Source organism: Nesoenas mayeri (genome assembly GCF_963082525.1).
Source record: "Nesoenas mayeri genome assembly, chromosome: 3".
In the NCBI taxonomy this organism is placed as follows: domain Eukaryota; kingdom Metazoa; phylum Chordata; class Aves; order Columbiformes; family Columbidae; genus Nesoenas; species Nesoenas mayeri.
The window spans coordinates 28,355,319-28,380,182 of NC_137544.1; the positions used below are offsets into that span (position 1 = coordinate 28,355,319).

Here is a 24,864-nt window from a genome sequence, read left to right on the forward strand (position 1 = left end):
TGTTGATATGTATGAGGAAGAAGGGGCAGAGATGAGTGTTATGGACCAACCACAACCTCCATTCCCCATCCCCCGTCCCACTTGGATGGAGGTGATGTAGGAGTTGAGACGTGAAGCTGGCAAAAAAACAAATCAAAACAAAAAAGGAATATCCACTGTCCTCCCTTTGTCTATAAACCCAGCCATCTCAATATAGAAGGTAGTCATACTGGTCAGGCAGATTTTCCCCTTGGCAAATCCATGATGGTTGTTCCCAAGGTCCTGCTTGTCCTTCATTTGTTCCTACAACTGTCTCAGGAACTGAGTTATGCCATTGGCCCCACCAGCTCATGGTTACCCAGTTCTTCCTCCTTGGTCTTTTTGAATATGAACATAACATTGCATCTGTGTTTTGCCAGTCATCAGGGACATCCTCTGATTTCTCTAGTCTTTCAGAGGTGATAGAGAGTAGCCTTGTGATAACAGCAGCCAGTGGCACATGCTTGTATGCATCCTATCTGGACCCATGATACTTCATATAACTGGTTTACTTAAGTAGTCCATAACTTTACTTTGGTCTACTGTTCTAGTGTTTCTCCCCAACAACCACTGCCACTGGGCACAGAGATCTGGGAGATCTGAGAGCTTCTGATTAATGAAGAAATCTATCGGGTAGTATGACATTGCTTGCTCAGATCTCACAGGTGTTCTTTTAAATATATCACTGTCTTGAGGGTAAGGATGTAATCTGTTCTCCTGAAGTGCAATCCCAAGCTGTGGCAGCAACCAGGGAAATCAGTACAGGGTGACTAGGAAGGAAATTAAAGCTTCTGTTGATAGTGTGCTAAGTCTGTTATTACCCTGGGCAGTGGAAACATAAGTAGTTGGTGCTTATTAAGCCTTCCAGTCTAGTACTATCACGACTTTGTTTATTGATATTTCTATTCAAATTGGTGTATAATAGGCAGAATATCAACCAGGTTCAGAACAGACTCAAAACACCTCAGTGAGTACATACAAGCAGTAATAATTCCTGAAAGATCCTACGGTTTCCTAACCAATCTTTAAGGAACATTGAAACAATTTTCCGTCTTAAAGAAAGTGTAAAAGGCTACCTCTTACCTTACTCCTTATACAGAATGACATTGAAGAATTAAAGGAAAAACAGTCAAGATAGGGAGGTATCTCCCCTTTCATTTTTGGAAAAGAAAGCTTCAACTTTTTGAGATTGAAAGGCACAGAATAATTGTTGCACCTGGCCTTACATGCTGAGGGCACTCTGACTCTAAGCAATATCGAATAGTAAACATACAGACAAAAAATAAATGTGGATAAAATGCATGGACACTTGAGAGCTGATTAGAAAATTGCAGTATAGGAAATCCTCAGAGGATAAAATATCTTACCCGGAGGGCTTCACAGATCATATCAAACTTCACTCATAAAGAAAGGAAAAGAAATATAGCCTGGAAATTAATAGTGTAGCATAAGCCAATTCCAGGAATACAGAACTCCTGTGTCAACAGTTTCTGGCACTGACAGCTAGAAGCTCCTGTGAGACAGAAACTGGAGCAGTCTTGGGTCTGAAGTCAATGCTCTCTACAACTTCCCCAATATTGGAAAGTATGAGAGGCAACAGCAGGGCGAACTACTCCAGAGAGAGAAGGAGCTCATCTAAAACAAGACAATGTATTACTAGGCAGATACTATGGATATCACACGGGTCATTAATCAGACCTGACTCCAAGAGTGATCAGAGCATTTGCCAGAAAAAGAAGAGTCTCAGCTGGAGTAGAAATCTCCCTTGAAGAGAACTGCAGGACGAAGGTCAGAAACAGACCTTTTCTGTTTCAGGGATGATGGAGGTTTTACAATAGAAGCCTGACTGCCTGGGTCAAAGATTATGAGAAATAAACTTCCTGGAGTGGCTTCCTACTGCTGGGATTGAAAAGCCCACATAAAGAGAACTTGGGCAGACGGTGCTCCTTTCCCCAACAAAAAGGAAAAATAAAGCCTTTATAGACTGTATGTGGCTTATAGCCAACAGACTTTGATGAGGAAGCCAAGAAAAATTAAACTTGCCCAAAGCTACAAAAAGTACAAATTAAGCAAAATAAGACACTAAGATCAAAATGAACACAAAAATCACAAAGGAACAAAGAATATGAAGTGAAATAAAAGGCTGAAGTAATCTCAAACAGAAAGTAATGAGCTGCAAAAAGCTTCATGGGAAACTACAGAGACAACAGAAAGTCAAGGATGTATTTTCATCTTTTGGGGAAGTTATTTGAATATACACTTTTCAAGTACTGAGGGAGGTTAAGTATCAACAGCTTTAGTACTTACATTTCACCTACTAATCCTGTGTTAAGATTAGAATAATCTATTGAAATGCAACACCCTTAAAGAAAGCCCATCTTGATATGACAATCCAACATACACATAGGTAAAAAGTGCTAGCAGTATATTACCCTTAAACCACTGTGTATTATCACTATTTTAACTTACTAAGGTAAACCTATTTTTCTGGATTTTATTTTGCTGTTAGCTAGTTATCATCTCAAACTTCCTTCTCACATACACATTATTTTGTATAATCCTCAAACAAATTGCTTCTTTACCTACTCCTAAATAAACCCTACAGATAGAACTTCTTTAATCCTTCCCTATAAATTCTTTGGGGGGTCCCCAAAAACTTTTTGCTTAGCCTTTAAGAGATATGTCATTCAAAAATTCATAACATCTTTTCTTTATATCTTATTAGTATAGACCATTTCTTGTGCACATATTTCTATAGTAAATAAAATTTTCTATGCAACCAATAGGATAAAATATTCCAGATGAAAGGATAGTTTGAGTATGAAAGTTTGAATTCACGAAAAAGTTATATAACTACAAATGTGTTCTGATGTGTTCTGTTCATGCCAGTATGTCATATTTAGAAGTATACTTCTGGCTAAGTATTTTGCAGCCTTAAGAGCACCTACTCATGAAAACTTTTAAGTTGGGTTCAAGCTTCATTTATTACTGTACAATTTATTATAAGGTGAAAGCAATCTAGAAATGATGCATTACAATAACAGCATCAAAACCATGTCTGTGCTTGAAATTACTGTATTTTTGTCATTATAGGATGACCTTCACTTACTGAAGAACAGAACAGAAATAAAAAGGTTAAAATAATAGTCACAGGGTGAAGCGTACCCAAAAGTGTGGCTTGAAGAATGAAATATGGACTACGTATGTCCATCTCTGACTACAGGATTCTGCTACACAGTAGGAAAACCAAAAATTCCCACAGATTAAGTTTGTTACAGTTGGGGAATGACATCTTATCAAAAGATCACTGCTCAGAAAAATGAGACCTACGCTCTACCAACACAGCACTAACAGTTTAGTTTATTCCACTGCATATGGAAAACAAATAAAGACTCACAGATAATCTTTGTTATGTAACGGTGAACAGATTTACATTCTGGTAACACATCTTAGGGTGTTCACATAGAGAGTGAAACAATCCAGGTAGCAACACTGGTTGGCTTTAGATAAGGGGAAAATCAGAGGCTGACTTGGAGCTATGTGACTAACAAGGGCACTGGTGCCTTGTGCAAACAATTTAATTTAAAAAATTTATACATAGTATGACAACAGCCCTTTGAGCATAGGGCAGGACTCCATACCCAGACACCCGACAAGATGTAGAAGGCAGAGCCAGCGGGAACTGCTCTGCACAGGATACTGCTCTGCACAGGGGCCATGCCGCCAGGAGCTGGTCTCAGTGACCCCTGGGTGCAAGGTACCAGTCTCAAATGAATTACAGGGGCTGGGACTTAGTGTGAGTGTCATAGACTACAACAGAAAACACTCATCCAGTTTTGAAAAAAACAACTAAAACATTGGCTGGAAAGCACTTAAGTGATGTTCATCTGTTATTATGATGACTCTCCCCCCAGTTCCTCCATAACAACAATTCAGTAATGACCCACTTCTCTCCAATGCTCTGTATGACCCTGTGCGTATCTTACCACCTTCACAGCTCACTTGCTCCCCAGCTCTGTGCCAGCCCATTGCGTATTAATTCTCAGCCCTGCATGTGCCCTTGCCCTACCTGCACACATGGTCCATTTTTACACACAACTGTCTGTGCCAGCACAGGATGCAAGCAGAGATCCTCTCTGGTTATGGAACCCAGTGCAGTTACACTCTTCACATCTTAATAGAACTAGCACCTGAGGTAACAGGTATGTCCTCTACATTTGATCATGTTTGCTCCTTGTCTGCTCAAGGCAAACAGGAATGTAGATCATATCTTCAGGCCAGAATGCTGTTTCTGCTCACTTCATTTACCAACGTCTCAGGCATCAGCAAAACTCTGCAAGGGACCATACTCATCCTTCAGATGTAATCATCAAAAAGCTGCAAGTAAATTTTTTATTTTTTGCATAGTTCAAATCTCCCCAGTTATAACCTGTTCAATATGCTCTTCCCAAAATAACAAACAAATAAAAAGAAAAAATATACCTGCTTAATTGCATAACGATGAGGCAAGCCACCAACAAATATGGATCCTGTTTCAAGCCAATAAGAACCGAACAAGAAATTGCTAGGCATACTGGTCTGTGCAGATATCCCCAGGATTGACATTTCTGCTTCACACGGTGCCATGCCTTGCCTGCAGAGATTTAGAAACAGGCACGTTTTACCACTATATATAGTTTACATTACTCTGTATCTGACAAATTAATTAGGTTGTTAGTAAACCAATAAGGAAAGAAAATCAAGTAAATAGCTGTTTTTATATTAAAGACCATAAACATAAAATAAGCTGTTTAACAAGATGTAAGTTGGTATCTTTGGGGTCTGAACTTCCATTAAAATGAAGACACATTGTAAATCTGAACAATATAATTGCTTAAAAAGCCAAAACACATAACAATGGGTGAATAAAACAGGCTGGCAATTTTTAACAATAACAAGAAGGTTTTGTAATTTGAAAAAAAAAGACATCCATTGACTTAAAATATTTTAAATATCCTGCTTTTTCATTACAAAAAAGATAACCCAGAAAAGCAATTTAAAACAAACTGCATTTTAGAGACTGCAGACCTACTATAATCTGTAATACTTATCTTAAAAAGCATTATTCCTAAAACTGAAGGCAGTAATATTAGGTCCTGAAATTAACATATACATTCCCTTTCTTCTCTCCCTGTCCACACATACCCTCTTAACAGCGTCAGTCTTAACAGCATGCATAAATTGTTAACAATAAACAGAAGGTGCAAAGTAAACAATTTGGTTTTCTTCAATTTTTTCTTAATGATGCAAAGCTCATTTACATTCCAATATCGAACTGGCAGCAAGCACTCTGTCTTCATGAAAGGAGGAACAGTGAAGAAATATCAGAACTAAACAATAGTCTTTCATGCAGGAATTTCTTTTTTCCTGTCCTTCTCTCTGCACACCAAACAAATCAGAGTTCAATCAGCTGTATGTTTAAAAATATTCATGTGTCTTTGTAATAGAGGTGTCACAAAAAATCTGTGTGAAAATAGCAGATACAAAATAAAATCATAAAACCAACAGTCTGTATTTTAGCTAGGATGGTATAGGTAAAGTAGGAATTCCACTTACCCCGTTCTGAAACATATTAGTTACAAAGGGGGCAAAGAATTTTCTTCACTATTTTCTGACAGATAAAGATATATAAAATATTTCCCACATGCTATTTGATAAGGTTTTCTATAATTTCTAACTGAGAGGTTGAAGACTTAACATTTGCAAACAGTTCTCTGTGTTTCTTTTCTGTATAATTGGTTTATGATACTTTCAGAAAAATATGAAAACATAGCATTAGCTTTTTAATAGAAAGGACTGCAAATGTTTTTGCAAGCAAAAAGGCCTACCCATCCTATGGTAAATAACTTCAGGCAAAGAATATAAAGTTTTGTTTCTTGGTCAAATCAACTTTAAGAAGAGAAATAAATTGGGATTTTAATTTTATGGACAAAACTTCTCAATGGATTGTTTCAGGGTTTTATTTTTGTTTTCATCTCATTTTTTCACAAAGTTTTTAAAAACTTGCTAATTAATAGCTAACATGAATGAGAAAAAGGAGAAAATTGTAGCCAACTTTGGTCAAGGAAAGGAATGTTTTCCTACTGTGTTTTGTAGATATAATGCAATGGTTGTATATCTAAGCATATACACAAGGTTCTTCAGCACACGATTTTCATTACTTGCTTACAAACGAAATTTGCTGATATTATGTGCAACTCATACATGCATTCTCAGTAGCTGTGTTTGCAATGATCAAGCAGATTTTCCTAAGGCTTGAACCCAGTATGACATCTTAGATATTTTCATTCTACAGTAGAAAGCTGTGGTTAGAGTTCTAAGGAAAAAAAATATTGATTTTTTAATATCTAAATTTTATTCTGTTTCTGGTAAAAGGATATAATATTTATGAATAAAAGCATAATAACAGGATAACATTATTTCTCAAATATTTTAAAACGGACTTGTTTTAATGCAACATAATTCTTAAGATTGGAGAAGAAGAGGGTCAGGAAGCAAAATGACAGCCATTTAAAAAAAAAAAATTAACAGATTCTCTAAATGAAGAAAAGCTGCCCAAACAGCTTATTTTTTAAAAAAAATTACTATTTCTTTTACACATTTTGAGACGCTAACTCTGTAACTAATTAAATGACCACGTATGTACTTCTATTGCACAAGCATCCTATGTACAAATGTGGTTCTTTCCACCTTAGCTTTAGACATATTTGCTAGCTTGTTCTTAATAGCTTCTATGAAGGATATGCAGAGGTATTTTTGTGTGCATATATAAACATATTTTGAAATTAATTCCCAGTACATTATGTCAGAAAACAAGTTAATGCAATTCCATAGCATGAGCTGCCTTTGCCCTAAGCTTGTTAGAATGTCAGCCATGCACCTTTGATTGTGCTTGATTGAATCTAGCAGGGTCTGGCCAAATTAGAATAACAACCTTAAACCATTATTGTTTAGCATTTGCTGATGATACAATCACTGAGTCATATATGCACTCTATGAAATTTCCATCAGGCTTTTAAAATACTTTCTCTACAATCAGCACATTGGGTGCTTTAAAGGTCAAGTAAGACAGAGCTTTTTGCATAATTATAAATGTGGAAATGCATACAGCAACTCTCAAGCACTTTTGCTGGCTAAGCTACCAGTAATTGTGCCTCAGTCCAACCCAGGAGTAATAGCTCACAGATTCCTCATTTGTACTCACATAAATGTAATGATTAAATACTGGCCTATTAATTATAACCTGAAGATGAGTTCTGTTCAAACAGTATTAAATCCATTGCCTAATGCCTCACAGGTTGGAAGGATGGAAAGGTCAGATAATAATTTGATAACTGTTGGGATAATGGTACCTAAACATGACAATTTCTGCATGAAATCCAAATCCTTTCACATAATGTCCTTACTTGCTGGCATTTGTTAGTGGTGATTAAATGACATGCTTGGGATTATAATAAAATGGTAAAAAGATAATAAAATAAATGGGCGATGAGGAAGAGGGAAATGGGGATGCCCAGATAAAGTGTTAAATGTCAGTTATGCTGTGTAGCCTTGCTGGAAATAAAGCTGCTTTAATCTGGTTTGCCTGACAAGAAAGGGAAATCTCTTGTTCTAGAAATAAGATTGAAACTTTCACCCTTCTCTAACTATTTCATTTTGATCATCGTAAACAACAACAAACAATTCACTAATTACCCTTGAACTATTTAGGATGCAAAGTTAATATTCAGTCTATTAATCAAAAACAACAGGTATGCAAACAGCTATATCAAATATGAATTGTGAACTACAAGAATTAAAGAGGTGTTATTATCATATATTCTAAAACACAATCCCAAAGTTCTCTGCTTTTATTAAAGACTACCAATTGACTGATTAAAGCTGAGAAACATTTCACTTTCACTGTGTTTAATAATTATTTTGCAGATTTTTTAGCTTAAAAAAATAAAATCTAACTCATGTTTCTCTCTGTTTTCACTCAGTATCTAGTAGATTTCATTTTCTGGTTTCATACTAAAACTGCTCCTTGCAGTAGGATTTTTATTGTTGTAAAATTGTAACAAAACAATAGACCTGTTGTCACAGACAAGAGTTACATTTTCTCAATACACATTTAAAAAGTGGGATCAGTTTTGACCCAATACTGTTTTTAAAAACCTTAAGGCTTTGCAAGGGTGTTTGAGACAACTTTAAGATTGAAACATTTGTACCTCTCTGCTCAGAGAGGTTGTGCAGGTTTCACCCTTGGAGGTTTTCAAAACTTGACTGAATAAAGCCCTGAGCAACCTGGTCTGGCCCATTGGCTGCCCCTGTTTTGTGCAGGAGTTTGGACAAGAGACCTCTCGAGGTGCCGTCTGGTCTGAATTATCCTGTGATTCTATCATTCTGTGACATTTTTCTGTAGGAGATGTATGTAGCAAAAAAAATCCAAAACCACCCCAAAACCCAGCCCCATTGTAATAACATTTAGAAAATAAGTCAGAATCACAAATTCCATCAGTAGATTTATTTAGATAGAGTACATTTCAGTTACTCTCAGAGTCACTAAATTTTTACTCTGCAGTAATATGTGTGATTTTGAATGGCTCACATCTGTTGGTGCTGACTGTGCCCTACTGAGACACCAGGTAACACACACTTTCATGTTGCAGATGAACTAATGAGTCAACAATGTATTTTTTTCTCATTCTCTCTGACAGCAGACTCATATTTCCTGAACTTGGAGCTGATGTCTTACTCTGATCTTAGAGAATGATTTAACTAAATAAATAAGGAAAATGAAGCTAATGACAAGGCATCATATAAACTGCTCTAAGAATACAGGTGCAGAAATAATATGTGTTTCATATTCTAAGGAATGAATAAATATGGCACCCCCTTATTCTTTTCACAGAGATTACACTTATATTACTAAAGTAAAAAGGTCCATAACATGAGTTCAAGTCTTGACATACAATCATCCATATTTTTATGATATTATCACAGTTCCTATTAGAGCTGCCACCCAGGCTAGCTATCATCTCCATTTCTGAAACTGAACAAGTTCACTGGTTACTGCAATTCAGGAATCATTCCTAGTTTGAATGTTGCCAACCTATTTTGCAATAAGTATTTTTATAGACACAATCTGGGACCTGCCATCTGGCTGCAGGTCCAGAGAATAGTTTTCAAATTTCAATTTTTTTTACTACTACAGATTTAGCTAAAGAAAAAACAATAATCTATGCTCGCGGCCATTTCTGTCTTTGCACTTGGGAGAGCTTCAAGTTACCTTCTGCTCACATTGTAACAGCCTTAAATGTTGTTTACAGAAATTAAACTTAGAAAACAATATGCACTTATTTCAAATTGATGTAAATAAAATGTCATTTAGTGAACAGCCTGGCCCAAATGAGAGTATTGTATTCAAGCATAAGGACAGTGGCAAGTTTAGGCTCTAGATTTGCAACACCAACATTTTATTTTAAGTGAAACTGAAAAAGCTGCACTGAGTAAGAAATAATTACACAGTGGAGATACATATGTCCATGAGCTCTGCAGGCCAACATTATTTCTGGTCTCTATATCCTGTCTGTGTTCTCCATAAGATCATTTCTGTGCTTGTGACATGGGGCCAAGGCAGCCACAGAACACTGAACCCACTTTTCACATCAATGACCAGACTTTGATGTTACTCATAAAATAATACAGGACAAAGTTTTAGGTATGCTGCCTGTTATTAGAGTCATACTGTACTGTTTTTATATTTCTGTCCCTACAATAAATTGTTTTTGAAATTAAAGCAGAAATTTTTCATTCTTAGAAGTGAGACTAATGAGCTCTTTTGAGATCCAAAGGAAAATAAAGTAGCAATGACAGAAACATTTCTAGTATTTATTTTGATAAATAATCTGAGCAAGAATAGATCACTATAAACGATATACAGGATTTGTCGCTTTGATGATTCTAAGTTTTAACTTCTGAATGTCTCCTTTGATGGCAGAATTTTGAAAAGATATAGAATGTGATTTGTACCCAAGATGTGGTCTGACTAACTAATTAAGCTTTTATCTTAAAGAGACTGTAAAACAACAGTTTGTATCAAACTAATTGGTGGTATTAAGTTGCTATTAACTGCTATTACGATCAATTTAGTACAATTAAATCCATTGCATTCAATTACATCATTTAAAAAAGGCAGTTGTTTATTCTCTGTTGACTCATATGAAGTTTATGAAAAATAGACGCTCTTTGTGGAATATAAAAAACATGGACAACATATTGAGCTTTGATTTCCTGATGGCTTTTCATTCTAATTAAGACTTTTTCACATTGCATTGATGCAAAATATAATAATATTATTTAGTTGCAAACAAATGCACTTAGTTTTAATCCTTTGTTTTCTTAGATTTGATCATTGCAGATTTTTTTGTATACTGAGACAGTTATGCAATAAGAAATTTTACTTTCAATATTCTCAGTTTCTGGAATATCTGAAACTATTAATTCCAAGGTTCTTTTTCATAGTTTCTAGGTTTTGCCCATTTCCACTATTCCTTCTTTCTCTGTGAATTCTTAGTTCTTGCTGAACGAATAAAGTATTTCTTGTAGAGACTACAGAATAGCAAAGGGTATTCTGACAGAATGCAGAACTGAGATCTTTACTACGCAATATTTGAAAGGAGTACATTCATGTAACATCAGCAGAGCAAGAGCAAGATTTTTTTTTCTGAAAAAAAGCTTGTTTCTGAAAGAAAGGTAAATTGCTCATTCAAGCTTTAAGCTAACATTTTAGAGAAATTCTGAAAGTGAATGGAGGCCTGGATCATCTCACTGGCACTTCTTATACATCTATTGATGTGGTTTGACTGGCAATTTATACAAAAGGGTTAGTTCCTGCCTTTATCCCATGGCATTCCTGTGTTCCTTCTCCTTTCTTTGCACAGCATTAAGGAAATAATTCAAATGAAAACAAAACAAACCAAAATTATATTTTAACTGGATCAGTTCTCTATACAAGCTCTGGCCATATGAACTAGTAGTAAGATTAAAAAAAAAAAAAAAAAAAGAGAGGGGGAACAAAGCAGCTTGAACATGGAAAAATAGTAAAGAGAAAAAACAGGGAAAAGGAAAAAGGAAAAGGAAACCCGAGGCCACAAGTCTCCCCTTAAAGAGTCTCTGAATTGTCCCCCTTTTGCTGAAATAACTTATCCAAAAAGAAATAAAAGGAGCCCCCGCTTTGATGATAGACTTTGTTTAGAGCACAAAATGACCAGATTTTTAAAAGGTAACTTTTAAAATAAAGAAGATGTAGAAATAAGTCTCATAGATTAAATAAAAGGCTTCAAAGGAAATTTATTCTATAGCTTGAATAAATACTGCTGGTCTCAAACAAAATCACCTTCCTCCCCTGGTCTTACAAGGCTCACCTTAGTGTTTACTTCCTAGACTGCCTAGAGCAGGCAGATTCTTTGCTTTCTTTTTTTTGCAGATTCTTTGCTTTCTTTTTTTTTTTCCACTTTTTCTCCAGTCTGCGCTGTTGCTGCAGATTATCTGCAAGCTCTGTCCTGTCCCTCAGGGAGACAAAGCTTATTTGCTTTCAGAAGAGGAGCAATCTCCCTGTCTCCAGATGACTCTGACTGAAAGGGAATCATGTGGGCGAAGTAGAAAGACAGCTTCCTTCTTACTAGTAGGAGTTAAGAGTGTGCAGTATTCACACTGCACCATTTGAGTAAAAAACAGCTATAGGGCTTGTCCTGCTCTCTGCATATCCCTCCTTCTTCAGTGAGAAAAGGGTGGCTTGCATCGTATTTCAAATACTCACGCTGCTTCATATCTGCCTCAGTCCAACGGTTTTCATAGAACTCAGACCTTCAGGCTTCTGGATGTCACGTGCAGTGCCTAAGAGCATTTTTCTCCCAGTACAGAACTGGGTAATTATTTTTATTTCTCAGTTCTCTGGGACATCCCTCAAATAGTAGAACTTGAGTTTTGTGGTGAAAAAATAACTAGCAGGCAAAAAAAATATCTATGAAGTGAGAGGGAATTACACCTCTTAGATGCCGGCCACTGCTTTTTCATATAGTCAGGGTCACATATCTGAGACAGGGTTAGCAGGGTCAGAAAGGAATCTTTACCCAGCTTCTATTTTCTGCTTTTCACTGAAGTACTGGCTGGGGTTTTCCAGCTGGAATATTTTGGATACATAAATTCTTCACCAGTGCTGTGAGCTTAGGAATAGTTGACTGTAGTAGATTGTATCTCAGGGCAAAAAAGAAGGTAAGAAACAGAAGGGTTTGATTTAGCTGAAGTCAGTGGCTTCTGAACAAAATATTGATCATTTATGACATAGAGGTCAACCCTTGGTGGTCAAATGAGTGGTCCTTTCTGACCTGAAACTCTAAAATCAATACATTTTAGAAATTTTATCTTAGATAAAAATGGTAGCCTATGGTATCTTCTTCTGTAGTGTTCAAATGAAGTTCTATAAAATGTTCTATGTATGCTACACTGTTTTTTCCCTAAGATCCCTTTGGGATGTCTGGTGCAGTTACTCTTAATTAATATGCATATATTGTATAAAATATATTGACATCACACGTGAAAACATGAGAACTTAAAATCACTTTGTTTAGGTAGTCAAAGGTCTCACCACATTCAAGTTTATAAAAGTAATTACTGGATTGTGTGCATTATATATATTAGGTCTGCTCCAGCCTCCAGCAAATGTATAATTTGTTGAGATAATATCTTTAAAAGGTATGGAATTTAGTGATATGCAGCAGTAGGTAAGAAAGAGCATGTTGTTTCTTTGCTTTTTCTACTAAAGACAGAAAAAGAAAGGCAATTGTAAGTAAGAAAAAAAAAATAGCTTGTGAATAAAAAATATAAAAATCTATTTTGTTTTTCATGATAATGACATTTCAAAGAATAGATTATAGTTTTGGTAACATAGGTCTAATACTGAAGTTTGAGATGTTCTCTTTTCAAAAAACAAACAAACAAATCCAAAAATCTAACTGGTACTTCAAAAATACCTAAGACTAGTAGAAGATAGCTGCATTGATACACTGTATATGAAACTAATCTCTGGTACTTTTACACTAAAATAACCTCCAGCTGCAGAAATCAATGCTTACTCACAAAGCAAACTAAGTATGATTTCATTGCTTCCTTATAGCTTTCCTTAATATTTCTTCAGCAGCAGGTATCATCAATGCATTCTCAGTTTTCAACCCGCGTATAGACCAATTTGCTTATCTAAGTTTGTTTTTGTTTAACTGTTCTGATGATTTTTAGTAGATGCAGTATTTCTACTTCCACTGCTATTCCTCTCTAGCTTCTGTAAAGTGATTATCTGCATAGTGCCGTAGGTCATTAAAAAGGAAGGATTAGGTTCTTGGACAAAAAATAGCATAATCTGAAAAACGTCACTGAACATTTACTCTTAAGAAGCACCACCATTTACTCTGAACACTTGACCTCCAAATAGAAAGATACATTAAGCTACATTTAAGTTATCAAGTATTTATGAGACAAAGTAATGAATAAAATTAGTCACAGGAGGGAATGGTATTAGCCCAGCTCCCCTTCTAGTTATCTCTGAAAAGATTAAAATCAAATTATCTCTAAATGTATTGTGCAGGTTAGTAGAATGAGCAGGAAAACAAATATATATTCTGACTAGCAAGATTTCAAAACTTTTCCTCCATTTAATGTTTTTTGGTTCATATTTATTTTTAATCTCACAGTTCATAAATCGGAATCTTGTTTGATTCTAATGCTTTAATCCAGCATTGCCATTTCTGTAGCACTGCCATGCTCTGCTAGTGGGCAGTAATAGTGTCACTTTGTGTAACAGAAATCTTCAGCACCTATAAGTTAGTTTTCCACTTTTTGAGCTACTTGTGCCAATAGCCACTCTTTATTGTCAACAATTGAGTATCTTTCTTCTTTCAAATGTATTCCAGAATACACTTTCTGTGGGATATTCTTCAATTCTTCCTCTTCACCTGTGTGATAGTCACCATAAGTATTTTAGTCTAAATTTCTTTATCTCTGTCCACACTCAAACCAAACCAAAGAAAATAATCCTTCCAATTCTCGTGTTATTTCATTATCTACTTATTCCCATTTTCTACCTTACAAATCCAGGTCTTGACATTAGTATCATTATTTCAAAAGTTCTCATAATTTAATTTGGTTTACATAAAAATGCATCTACATCTAAACTATATTCTCAAATTAGTTTTTTTCATTGATTTAGCTTCTCTGCAATGGATATGGAACAGTCAGTAGCAGATATAACAGTTAGGAATCAAGACAATGGAATTTAGGAAAAAAGAAGCATTATTTTATTGCCAGTATTAATAAATCATAAATACATTGGACTAAATCTAATAAACTGGACTTTTTCTAAGTGAGATCATTGAGGCAGGAAGTTTCAGACTACATAAAGAAGAGAAATTATTATATCAGTCAGCACTTGTGTTGTATTTCATACACTCTGAGTTTTGCACTAAGCCCTTTAGGAGGGACTGCATGAAATACCAACGCAGCCATACCTTGGAAAAGATGCCCTGTCACTGGCCAGCTTAGAAGTCCAACAACTTGCTAAATCCTTTGTATTGGTAATAAATATAAATCAGGCTTAACCCTGCGTATGTCCAAGTACTTCAACAAAAGTCTTGCAGCTGATGCAAGTCCATTGATGGCTTCCTTGGGAGAGATCCAGAAAATGTATAGACCATGAAGCTATCTTACACCAAGAATACACTTTTTACAGCATTCTATAAATATTGAATGCACTTCTACTCTAATTAAGCAGTAGCCATTGCTATTAATATCTTGTGGCTTACACTGTTTTTCAAGGAGATGGCTCATTAAGCATGTTTTCATTAAGTAGAGTATACGGCATTTACACGGTACATGAAACAGCAGATGGATGACCTCTTCACCTATATGCTGCTAAGTTAAAAATCAAGGCCAATGTAAAAGAGAAAAAAAACCAAATCAAAATGGAAAACAAAATAGAGAAGCATTTGCGATTTTTTCTAACCACTTTATCTATCATCTGCTTCTCTTACTGCCTGAATGCCCTAGGGAAAATATGAACTTTGTAGCATATTCTGAAGAATAATAAATACAGCATATTTTGCACCATATGGATTATCTCAGGCCTTCATAAAAAGCTATCAAAACCATGCAATATACAAGCTCCAGAGCAAGCATATGTTGCATTATGGCACCATTAGGAAGACCTTTTTCTGACAAGAGGAATTAGAAAACATCTACATCTCAAAACCAAGACAATCAATCACCAAAAGGCCTCTGGTCAACTAGTGTAAACCTCAAATCACAAACATTATGAGTTAAAGGAGATAATAGTGCACATCCATTTTTCACTGTAAATCTTTCACTTCCCTGGTAATATTCTTAAGAAAACCAAAAACATACAATCAAGTATATGAATGACACAACTGCAATGATTTTCATTAACAACTAGACTTAGTAAACAGATGTACTATAATAGCTTAGACATAAAACAGAACTCTCAGACAACACTCTTGAGGCAAACTTTGGCAAGATGTTGGTTTTAACAGCCAATGACATAAATAAAGCCTAATCTGATGCAAAAAATTATATCCTATCCAAAACTATCAACCTATCCAAGGTCTTGATGCACACCCAGTTCTTTTATTATATTCAATTTTATTAACAATTGTTACCGCCACAATATTCCATCATCATGAAAAATGTGTTTCAGCAATGTTACGATTTTACTTTCAGCATGAATATTCTGGTGAACTACAGGAATTGGATATAGTATAGTGTCTGACAGTAATATGCACATTTATTTGCAAACCTTAAAAGGTGTGACATTTCTTTTATTCACACCAGGAATGATTTCTGTGGGATAAAGGAAGCAGTAAAATGTTCCCCTGTAAGCAGAAAAGGAAGATATTATCACTATCTAATTTTCACTGTATTTCAACTTGTATTACATAACACTCACTACTTTTAAGTCTATTTCTTTAATTTAATATGATACTGTAGAGGCAATAGATCCTTTGTAGATGGCTTATCTTCAGTAGCTGAAATGCAATGCTTTTAGTGAATTTGAAAGATAAAAACCTTTCTGTAACAGAGCCACATAAAAAGGGCTCCAAACAATTAGGAATATTTTAAGTAATGAGAACGAGCATTTTCTTTCATCAAACCAGTAGAAAACCGCATTTTTTGTATTACCCATAATGTCTGTTCATAACACTTAACATCTGCATGACAAAGAATATCTCACACTGTGCATATCCATTATGTTACCATATTTAGTATCTCCTACGTTCTCATCCTGACTTTGCCAGTTTCCCAAATACCATTGTTAAAAACTTAACTTACTTATCTCACTGCAAATCACTTCTGAGAAGATTAAATAATGTTTGTGAAGCTCTAGACAGATGCTGAATAAGCTACAGCAATTTTTCACCAAGGTTATTTTAAGTTTTACTATGCCGTATTATACTACAGTTGATTAAATTAAATGTTAACTTCATGAAAAAGTAACACACATATTTCAAGAGTCACTCTATCAAATATAATTGTCAGCAATATAAATTTCTTTTTAATAAAGAAAAAGGTATGTAAAGCAGTGGTTATTATACTTTTTGTACAGCATATACATTTTCTTAATTAACTCAAGCAGATGTGAAGATACACTAGTTGAAAATAAGAAGCAGCTTCTAACCAAATCTTTCTGACATCTGCACCATTTAGATTTTAAATCCTAGAATCATAGAATAATTTAAGTTAGAAAAGACCTTTAAGATCATTGAGTCCAACTGTAAACCTAACACTGCCAAGTCCACTGCTAAACCATGTCCTTAATTGCCACATCTTTTAAACATGCCACGACTTTTAAATATGTCCAGAGATGGTGACTGAACCACTCTTCTTCCAATGCTTCATAACCCTTTCCTTGAAGATTTTTTTCCTAATAAACCTCCCCTGGCACAACTTGAAGCCGTTTCTTCTTGTACTATCACTTATTAATTTGGAGAAGAAACTGACACCCACCACATTACAGCCTCCTTTCAGGTATTTGTAGACAGCGATAAGGTCTCCCCTCAGCCTCCTTTTCGCCAGGCTAAACAACCCCAGTTCCCTCAGCTGCTCCTCATCAGACTTACGCTCCAGGTCCCTCGTCAGGTTTGTCGCCCTTCTCTGAAGTCGCTCCAGCACCTTAATGTCTTTCTTGTAGGGAGAGGCCCAAAACTAAAAACAGTATTCAAGGTGTGATCTCACCAGTGCTGAGCACAGGGAAACGATCACTTCCCTGGTCCTGCTGGCCACACTGTTTCTGATACAAGCCAGCTATAGACCAGTATTCCCAGGTTCTTTTCTGCCAGTCAGCTTTCCAGTCACGCTTGCCTAAGTCTCTAGGGTTGCATGGGGTTGTTATGACCCAAGTGCAGGACCCAGCACTTGGCCTTGTTGAACCTCACACAATTGGCCTTGGCCCATTGATCCAGCCAATCCAGATCCCTCTATAGGGACTTTCTGCTCTCAAGCAGATCAACACACCCTCCTCCTGCCCCCACCCTGGAGTTGTCTGCACGTCATCTTAAAACAATGTCTAAAACCATTTTCAGTCTACTAAAGTGAGTAGAATGATTAATTATTGCTTACTAATTAGCCTGAATCCCATAAATGCTCTGCATTCTGTCTCTTTCAATAGCAAAAATCAGTGTGGCCCATCATACTTGAGCTGTTCTGAAATAATTACCATTATCTGAAAATGAAAGAAGATAACTTCTTTCCTTTTCAGGCTCAAAAGGAACACCAGAAATAGAAACTGGGCTGTTTTAATTTCCAGCTATTGACATAGGTTGATTTATAGATTCAAGTTATTTTCTGCTCAATGGAGCTGGGGAAAAATGCATATAAGAGGTGCACTCACATTATGGTAGTTAATGCATTCCCGAGTAATGTCAATGACATAGCAGCTCTAATTCTCTGGCACCAGAGGAAGGACTTTTTTCTTAAAATCTCCTACCGTGCTGAGGGTTCTTGTATTCAGAGTTTTGTTATCTTCAGGATCTTAAATCTTTCTTAAAATGAACAATGAAGGAACAACAACAGTATTCTAATGGATTAAACTAGCTAACAGACTAAAATTTTTGTCTCCAGTCCTTATCCACTTTCTCTGTGTCACCTGGGATTTTTTAGATTTGTTTGGTATTTCCCTCCATTGTCTTTAACAGACTTGCAGAGACCTTGATTATTTAGTCATTGTTCGTACAAAAGCTGCTTAATACCTTTATCATCCTTATATCCCTTCTCTAAAAAAAGAATCCAATTCCACTTTATTTTGAGATTGAGAGGGAGTAAAAACCAGAGAAATAAACAGAACTGCCTACGTTATTAATAATTTATCAGTATCACAGAGGTGTCTTCCTTCCTTGTCAGAGAGAACCTTACACTTGCTATTAGCTTCTGTTAGCACAGTTTGGTTTTATGTTGTTCACATTTTGGGTGATAAGCACAAATGCAGTGACTGGCTTTTGCTCCTTGTGTTAAGTTTGCATTGTCTTACCATGTGGTCTGGAGCCTGATCCTGTTTAACCATATTGGAAAAATATATGCCAGCAATGCCAGATGAAATGCAGCAACAAACTCTGGTCCTTCTCACTGACTACTCACTGCCACATCTCGGTCAGTAAGGCACAATATAATGGCTACAATCACCACTATGGTTTCTCATAGCCACTAAGGGTCCAGCTGTAGTTGCCCTGCAAAAGTGCTTCATTTAGCTACTTTTGGACAGATACAGCTATAAAAGGCTTATTCCAGTAAAATACTTTTGTTCCTTCTGTACACCTTCGCAAACATTTTAGGGAGTCATTTATTCGTGAGACAAACAAACAGCTAGCTCTCTTTCTTCTTGCTGGACTGGAGTGCTTTGGACCTACTTTAAGCTTTCTAACAGGAACTAGGCACCTGAAGGCACTGAGACGGATACTTAATTTCCCTATAGTTGCAAATCAGTTACAGTAACGAAAGTCATGGTGCTGCTTCCACCTATCTATTTTCCAAGATTTTTCTATTAATGACCATTGTAATGTCAGAAATTCAGCTCTTTCCTGGACTAAATAGCTTGGACTTGCTGCACAGCAGCTTCCCTGCCTGTTTGTTATGGTACATGATTTCAACAAAAATGAACTTATTTAAGTACATTAAGCACATCAGTGATGTGATAACACTGTACTGTAGTTTTAAAAGTTATTTCCAAGGATGTGCTGTACTCCACACTGCCAGAACATGATTTTACTGCACTCATTCAGGTATTGCTCATAACTAATGAGATATCTTTTCCATTCATTATACTAACTATGCAACCTTGATGATCTTTGAACACAGACAACAGTAAAACAGAAAACTTACCTAATTTGCACTTTATACCAACGTCCATCATCCACCCTACCAGCAGTAGTGATGTTTTTGACTTCTGTGGCTGCATCACAAGAAAATTGGTACTACAGAGTGGGAAAAATACTTTTATTACATAACTGCTAATGAAATAGTTACAGACTTAGAAACTAGAATTTAAAAACAGCAAACGGTTTCATGAATACCTGAAGGATGTCATGTTTATCAAGGGAAACTAATGTTCTTTTAAAGATCTAGATCAGGAAGCCTATTTCTACCGGAAATATACCCACACAAATATATGCTTCCTAGCGTGCATGAAATGCTTTAATCTTTGTGTATTGTACAATCAGATATTATGGGCCTGATTTGCAAAGAAGTTGACCATCTGCAACCCAGCTCAAATTAACATTGGCCACGGGTGAATTTTACTTACCATTTTATGGCCTTCTTACACTTCCAAACACGTAATGTAGCATGCAAGCTTGAGCATTTTGGAACACCATTTAATTTCCTATACTAATGTGAACAAGCACTTGATTTCATGGTTTGTCTACTTGTAATTGTAGCTTGATTGTGAGCTTAGAACCATTTGTTCATTGGGCTTTAAATCTACATTTAATTGACCGGTTTTGTGAATGATTAAGTGAATTCAATTAGTTTTAACATGGCACACTGGGATCTCTGAATAGATTTTTGTCAATTAAAGTACTTTCATATTTTATGGTGCTTATGATTTGCTAGAAAAATATTTTTCTGCATCATTACTTTACCATGAATGCAAGTAAGATGGACTTAAAGCCATCAACATTTTTTAAACCTTGGATAACTACCTGCCCCTGACTAATATAATTTGTTCTGGATAAAGATAGTCACAATATAATAAAACATTTAATCACAACATAACAAAACAGTTAATCACAACATAACAAAATAAAGTAAAAAGTTATTTTCTTATTTTCTGATGTCTCTAGAATTAATATATGATTTTAGTATGGTCATGCTCTTTAAACAACAAAGTAACTAAAACTCAAATATGCTGTTTCTACCAGTCACTTCACAGCTCTTACAGAATGATATAATTACAGCCAAACTTTTGGAAATTTTACCAGGGAAATGGAAGATCCGCTATGAGAAAAGTAACTTATCTTTAAATTTATTTTTATAGCCTCTTTAATATCTCCCCATATCTTCATGAAGCTCAAGCTTTATCTCTTCCTCAGAAAGGAAGGAATAATTTGCCCAAAGTAAAGATATACTGGGATAAACACTCTACTCCTTGAAATCTGTGAACAAATGGATCCTATTGAGCTTGTCCATGAAAAACAAGTAAATATTTTTTGTGGTCCTGTGGAACTGTGAATTAATGTAATAGATCAAGTAAAAGGTTTCTATTTGGAGTCACATGGTAATAAAGGTACACTCCATTCCCTTACATAGTAAATATTATGACAATTCACTCAGTTACAAAGCCTCCCTTATAACAATTCTAATGAACTTGCACATGAAGAGCCTCAGTCAGTCTAGGCTCCGTATATAAAACAGAAAACCTTAATTCACAACCAGTTGTAAAGACAAAATCTAGATGCTTTTTTTTTTTTTTTAATATATACTTTTTATGTGAGACATGCTAATTATAATCACTGTTCCATTTTTGTCAAGCACCACATACTGTGAAACATATTAATCATATTAGCCATGAATTTGTCCTAACAGATAGAAAGTTTGACAACTATTTTCCTTAAAATACTAAAGAATCTCAAGACTCTATGTAGCTCTATCTACTGTCTTCTACAACAGGAAACACAAAAAATATTAAAATTTTTACAAATCCTAAGTTTTACTTACTTCTTCACTGGGAGATTTTGATGCCTTACCTGTAGGGTGCCATGTTTGATGAAAAGCTGAATTAAAAAATGTCCTATAGTTTCTGAGCTCTGATCAATATACAAGAGGAGACCGTGAGCATTGTATGTCTTAAATTCCAAGTGGAAGAAGTTTTGCATCTTCAAATGCAAGCCTTGAAATTCCAGGTAAGAATCACCATAATAGCGAGCATGACTAAAATCTGTAAATAGAATTTTGAGAGATATAAGGATACAATGACATTTTGCTTCTTCACCCACTGCTTGCTTACTCTGCCAATGGTAGCAAAGATATAGGTTACTCTTTTACATCTGTCAGGGAGACAGACATGAATCTGAAAATTGATGTTAGTTTTCTTCTGTCAAAGACTAAGAGTTTATAAAACTAGACATAAAGGTTTAGGTCAGATTATATGAAACAGGCAACTAGGATCAATGCTTGAAAGAAAAGGCTGTGAAAATGATAGCACTTGGTATATATCTAGCATCTTTGGCTTCCCATAAATCAAGAGTAGTTTTTCTGAAGTTAGGCATTCACATAATTTTTGATGCAAGACTGAATGAGTTTGAAGACTTTGCAGAAACCACACAGTACGGAAAGAGAGGAAGACATTCCACAATCTAATTATGAAACTCGAATCTTAAGCAAATATGTCAACTATTTCTGTCTAAAACAAACAATGGGAAGTTGCTAGAGTGAAAGATGCAAATTTCTCTTCTGACTACCTTTAGCTTGATTGTTCGATTTACATAGTTCCCTCTTAATCTCTAGCACCCTGTGCTATACCTAGCAAAGGCAGATGCATCTCTTATTTAAATGGAAAAGATGTGTGAATATATCTGCAAGCCCATCAGATGACAGACTATACTTATACATTATTCCTCCCCTTTCTTCCCCCTTTCCACTCTCCCTTCCTTTTTCCTCTCCTCTCCTCTCCTCTCCTCTCCTCTCCTCTCCTCTCCTCTCCCCCTTCCTTTTCTTTGTTTCTCTTTCCCTCTCTCTCTCCCTCTCTTTCTTATTTTCCCTTCTATTCCCATCCATTTCCTTCTTTTCTTCCTTTTCTTTCCCTTTCCTCCCTTTTCTTTCTCTTTCACGTGTTGTGTTTTTACGATAGTATTCAACATACACATGGGTACGAATTCATACATGAATACACAGTCATGTACTTAGTATTTTTTATTTGCCAATATTTAAACTGAGCCTCAGATCAGCACACTTATCTGCTCATAAGGAATTAAAAAATGTGTATCCTCTTCCACACAGGTAACAGGAGGAGTTTTGTTGTTCCATTTTAGCACAGCTATGGTATTTTATTTTTTGCACAAGCAGAAATATGCTTTAGTCTCACTCAAAGAATAATACAGAATACAATTATTTGTTTGATTAGCTTTATGCGACTGATAAAGATTTAAAGAAATATTAACAACTCACCCATCTTGTTAAAAAAACTCAGTGCAACAATATAATCCCAGATAAAATGACAGAACCCAAGGTAATGGCAGGAAGATGTGCCAGGGGAGGTTTAGGTTGGACATTAGGAAAAGGTTCTTTACCCAGAGGGTGGCGGAGCACTGGAATGGGCTCCCCAGGGAGGTGTCATGGCTCCAAGCCTGGCAGTATTCAAAAAGAAACTGGACAACACCCTCAGACACATGGCGTGAACTGTGGGGTTGTCATGTACAAGGATAGGAGTTGGACTCAATGATCCTTGTGGGTCCCTTCCAATTCAGGACATTCTATGAGTCTATAAATGCATAACACCTAATAAGTGAATAATTCCATTTTGCTTGGCTCAGATTTCACTGAATCATCTATGAAGGGATTCTGAGTATCTCTGAGAGTCATAGATTCACTTCTGTTTTCCAAAATGGGCAAAATTTTAGTCTGTTCATATACTCATTCCAATAGCAAACAGATTATACATATGCTTAAATTATGAACCTCAATGATACTGGCACAAACTCCAAACTATTAATGTTGCACTCCTGTATATCACTGTAAGACTATGCTGAATATTATACTTTCATGACATTGCAGAAACCTATTTACAAAGTCAGAGTCACTGTGCTCAAATCCTGAACAAAGCTCTTCTTAAAAAATTCTCAGGAAGAGGTGAAAAGAGAAACAGCAACAAATGAATAACATATGCACACATACAACACACAGTAAAACAAACCAAAAACTTCAAGCAATACTGATTAATGACCAGTGATGCAGAAAAGATGACCTCAGAATTTTGTTTATTTAATCTTTCAAAATTCTGTTTTGAAATATAAGCCTGTATGTGTAAATTGCAGAAAACTCAATTGAAAAAGGAATACAAAATTGCACTGAAAGCTTCCATCTTATAGACATGACAATTTCTCTAAAAAAGGGCAGACACAGGTTTAGAGGATTATCTCCAATCCCTAACTCTTGCTTGTTTTCCTTCTTGAGCTCTCCACTAAGCACTAAATCTTTCCCTCATTCAATTTACCCTGAACTGCCCCTGCACATGGTTTTGCTTCTCCCATGTAACCACTCAGTTATCTCCACACTCCTGAGATACTGATATCTAACCACTTATTTTTCTTGACTCCACTTAGGGGATCAGCTTGGCTCAAAGGCAGCAAAGTTGCACGAACCATTTCCTGCAGTCCTAATTCCTCCTGTACCTTCTCAGTTTTTTGGAGGTATTTTTTTGTGTGTGTGTTTTTAGTTTGTTAGATTGGTTGGTTTTGTTTTTATTTGTTTGTTTGTGGGTTGTTTGTTTTTTTGCTGTGTTTTTTTTTTTTTTTCCTTGCGTGTGTTTTATTACTTGACATATAATTCAGCAGACATGTGAGAACAGGTGAAAATTATGTCACTTCTTTAGTGCTCTGCAAACACAAGGCATCTGACTTGGATCTCACTACAGGAGAATAAAATCTGTACTTTTGAGGAAAAAAAAAAAGGTGATAACAAAGCAGATTACTCATGATTGCTGAAACTATAATCTAACTCTGGTAATTGCAGTCAGACTCGATTATCTACTAAATTTCAAGAAAGACCAAACAAGAAAAAGCTGGTGGTATCTACCTTTAGCTTTCTATGTATAGTTGTAATAAGTATACAGAGCACTGCTGACAAAAATTATACTTTATTCTCACTGATATCCATGCCTTTTTGTCTTCCTATGGCCACAAATGGTGCTGCCTTGTACCACAATATGCTCTGCACAATATACCACAATTATTCCATGGATGTAAAGCCAGCTTGGCTTCTTCTGGGAAATACTTCCATGTTGTTAACCAGAAAGATTTTAAAGGAATCGGCTGCAGTAAAACTGCTGCAACTGCTCTATGTCCATAAATATGGAAGGAGTTAATGAGAGAGAGCACTGAAGAATATTTAGCAGGCTCCAGGTTTTTATGAAACCCATAAAAATGTGCTATCTGAATCGCAAATGGCCACTTACCTTCCCACAATAGATATTAACAAAAACTACTGCTGTGGTTCTACCTATAAAGATTCTCACCTTGTTTATAACAGTACACAACCTTTTCCTAGAACAAAATC

General features: G+C 35.8%; 1 protein-coding gene across 1 annotated transcript in view; it reads right to left on the bottom strand.

Annotated features, from left to right (window-relative positions):
- Nucleotides 1-24,864, bottom strand: part of EYS (eyes shut homolog) — a gene marked incomplete at its 5' end in the record, with an annotated part of 675,648 nt that overhangs the window by 251,003 nt on the left and 399,781 nt on the right. Inside the window, 3 exons of the mRNA XM_080341398.1 lie at nt 4,501-4,651; nt 19,477-19,568; nt 21,339-21,529. Of these exons, the coding sequence (XP_080197524.1) occupies nt 4,501-4,651; nt 19,477-19,568; nt 21,339-21,529 (434 nt within the window). The remainder of the gene's footprint in view (nt 1-4,500; nt 4,652-19,476; nt 19,569-21,338; nt 21,530-24,864) is intronic.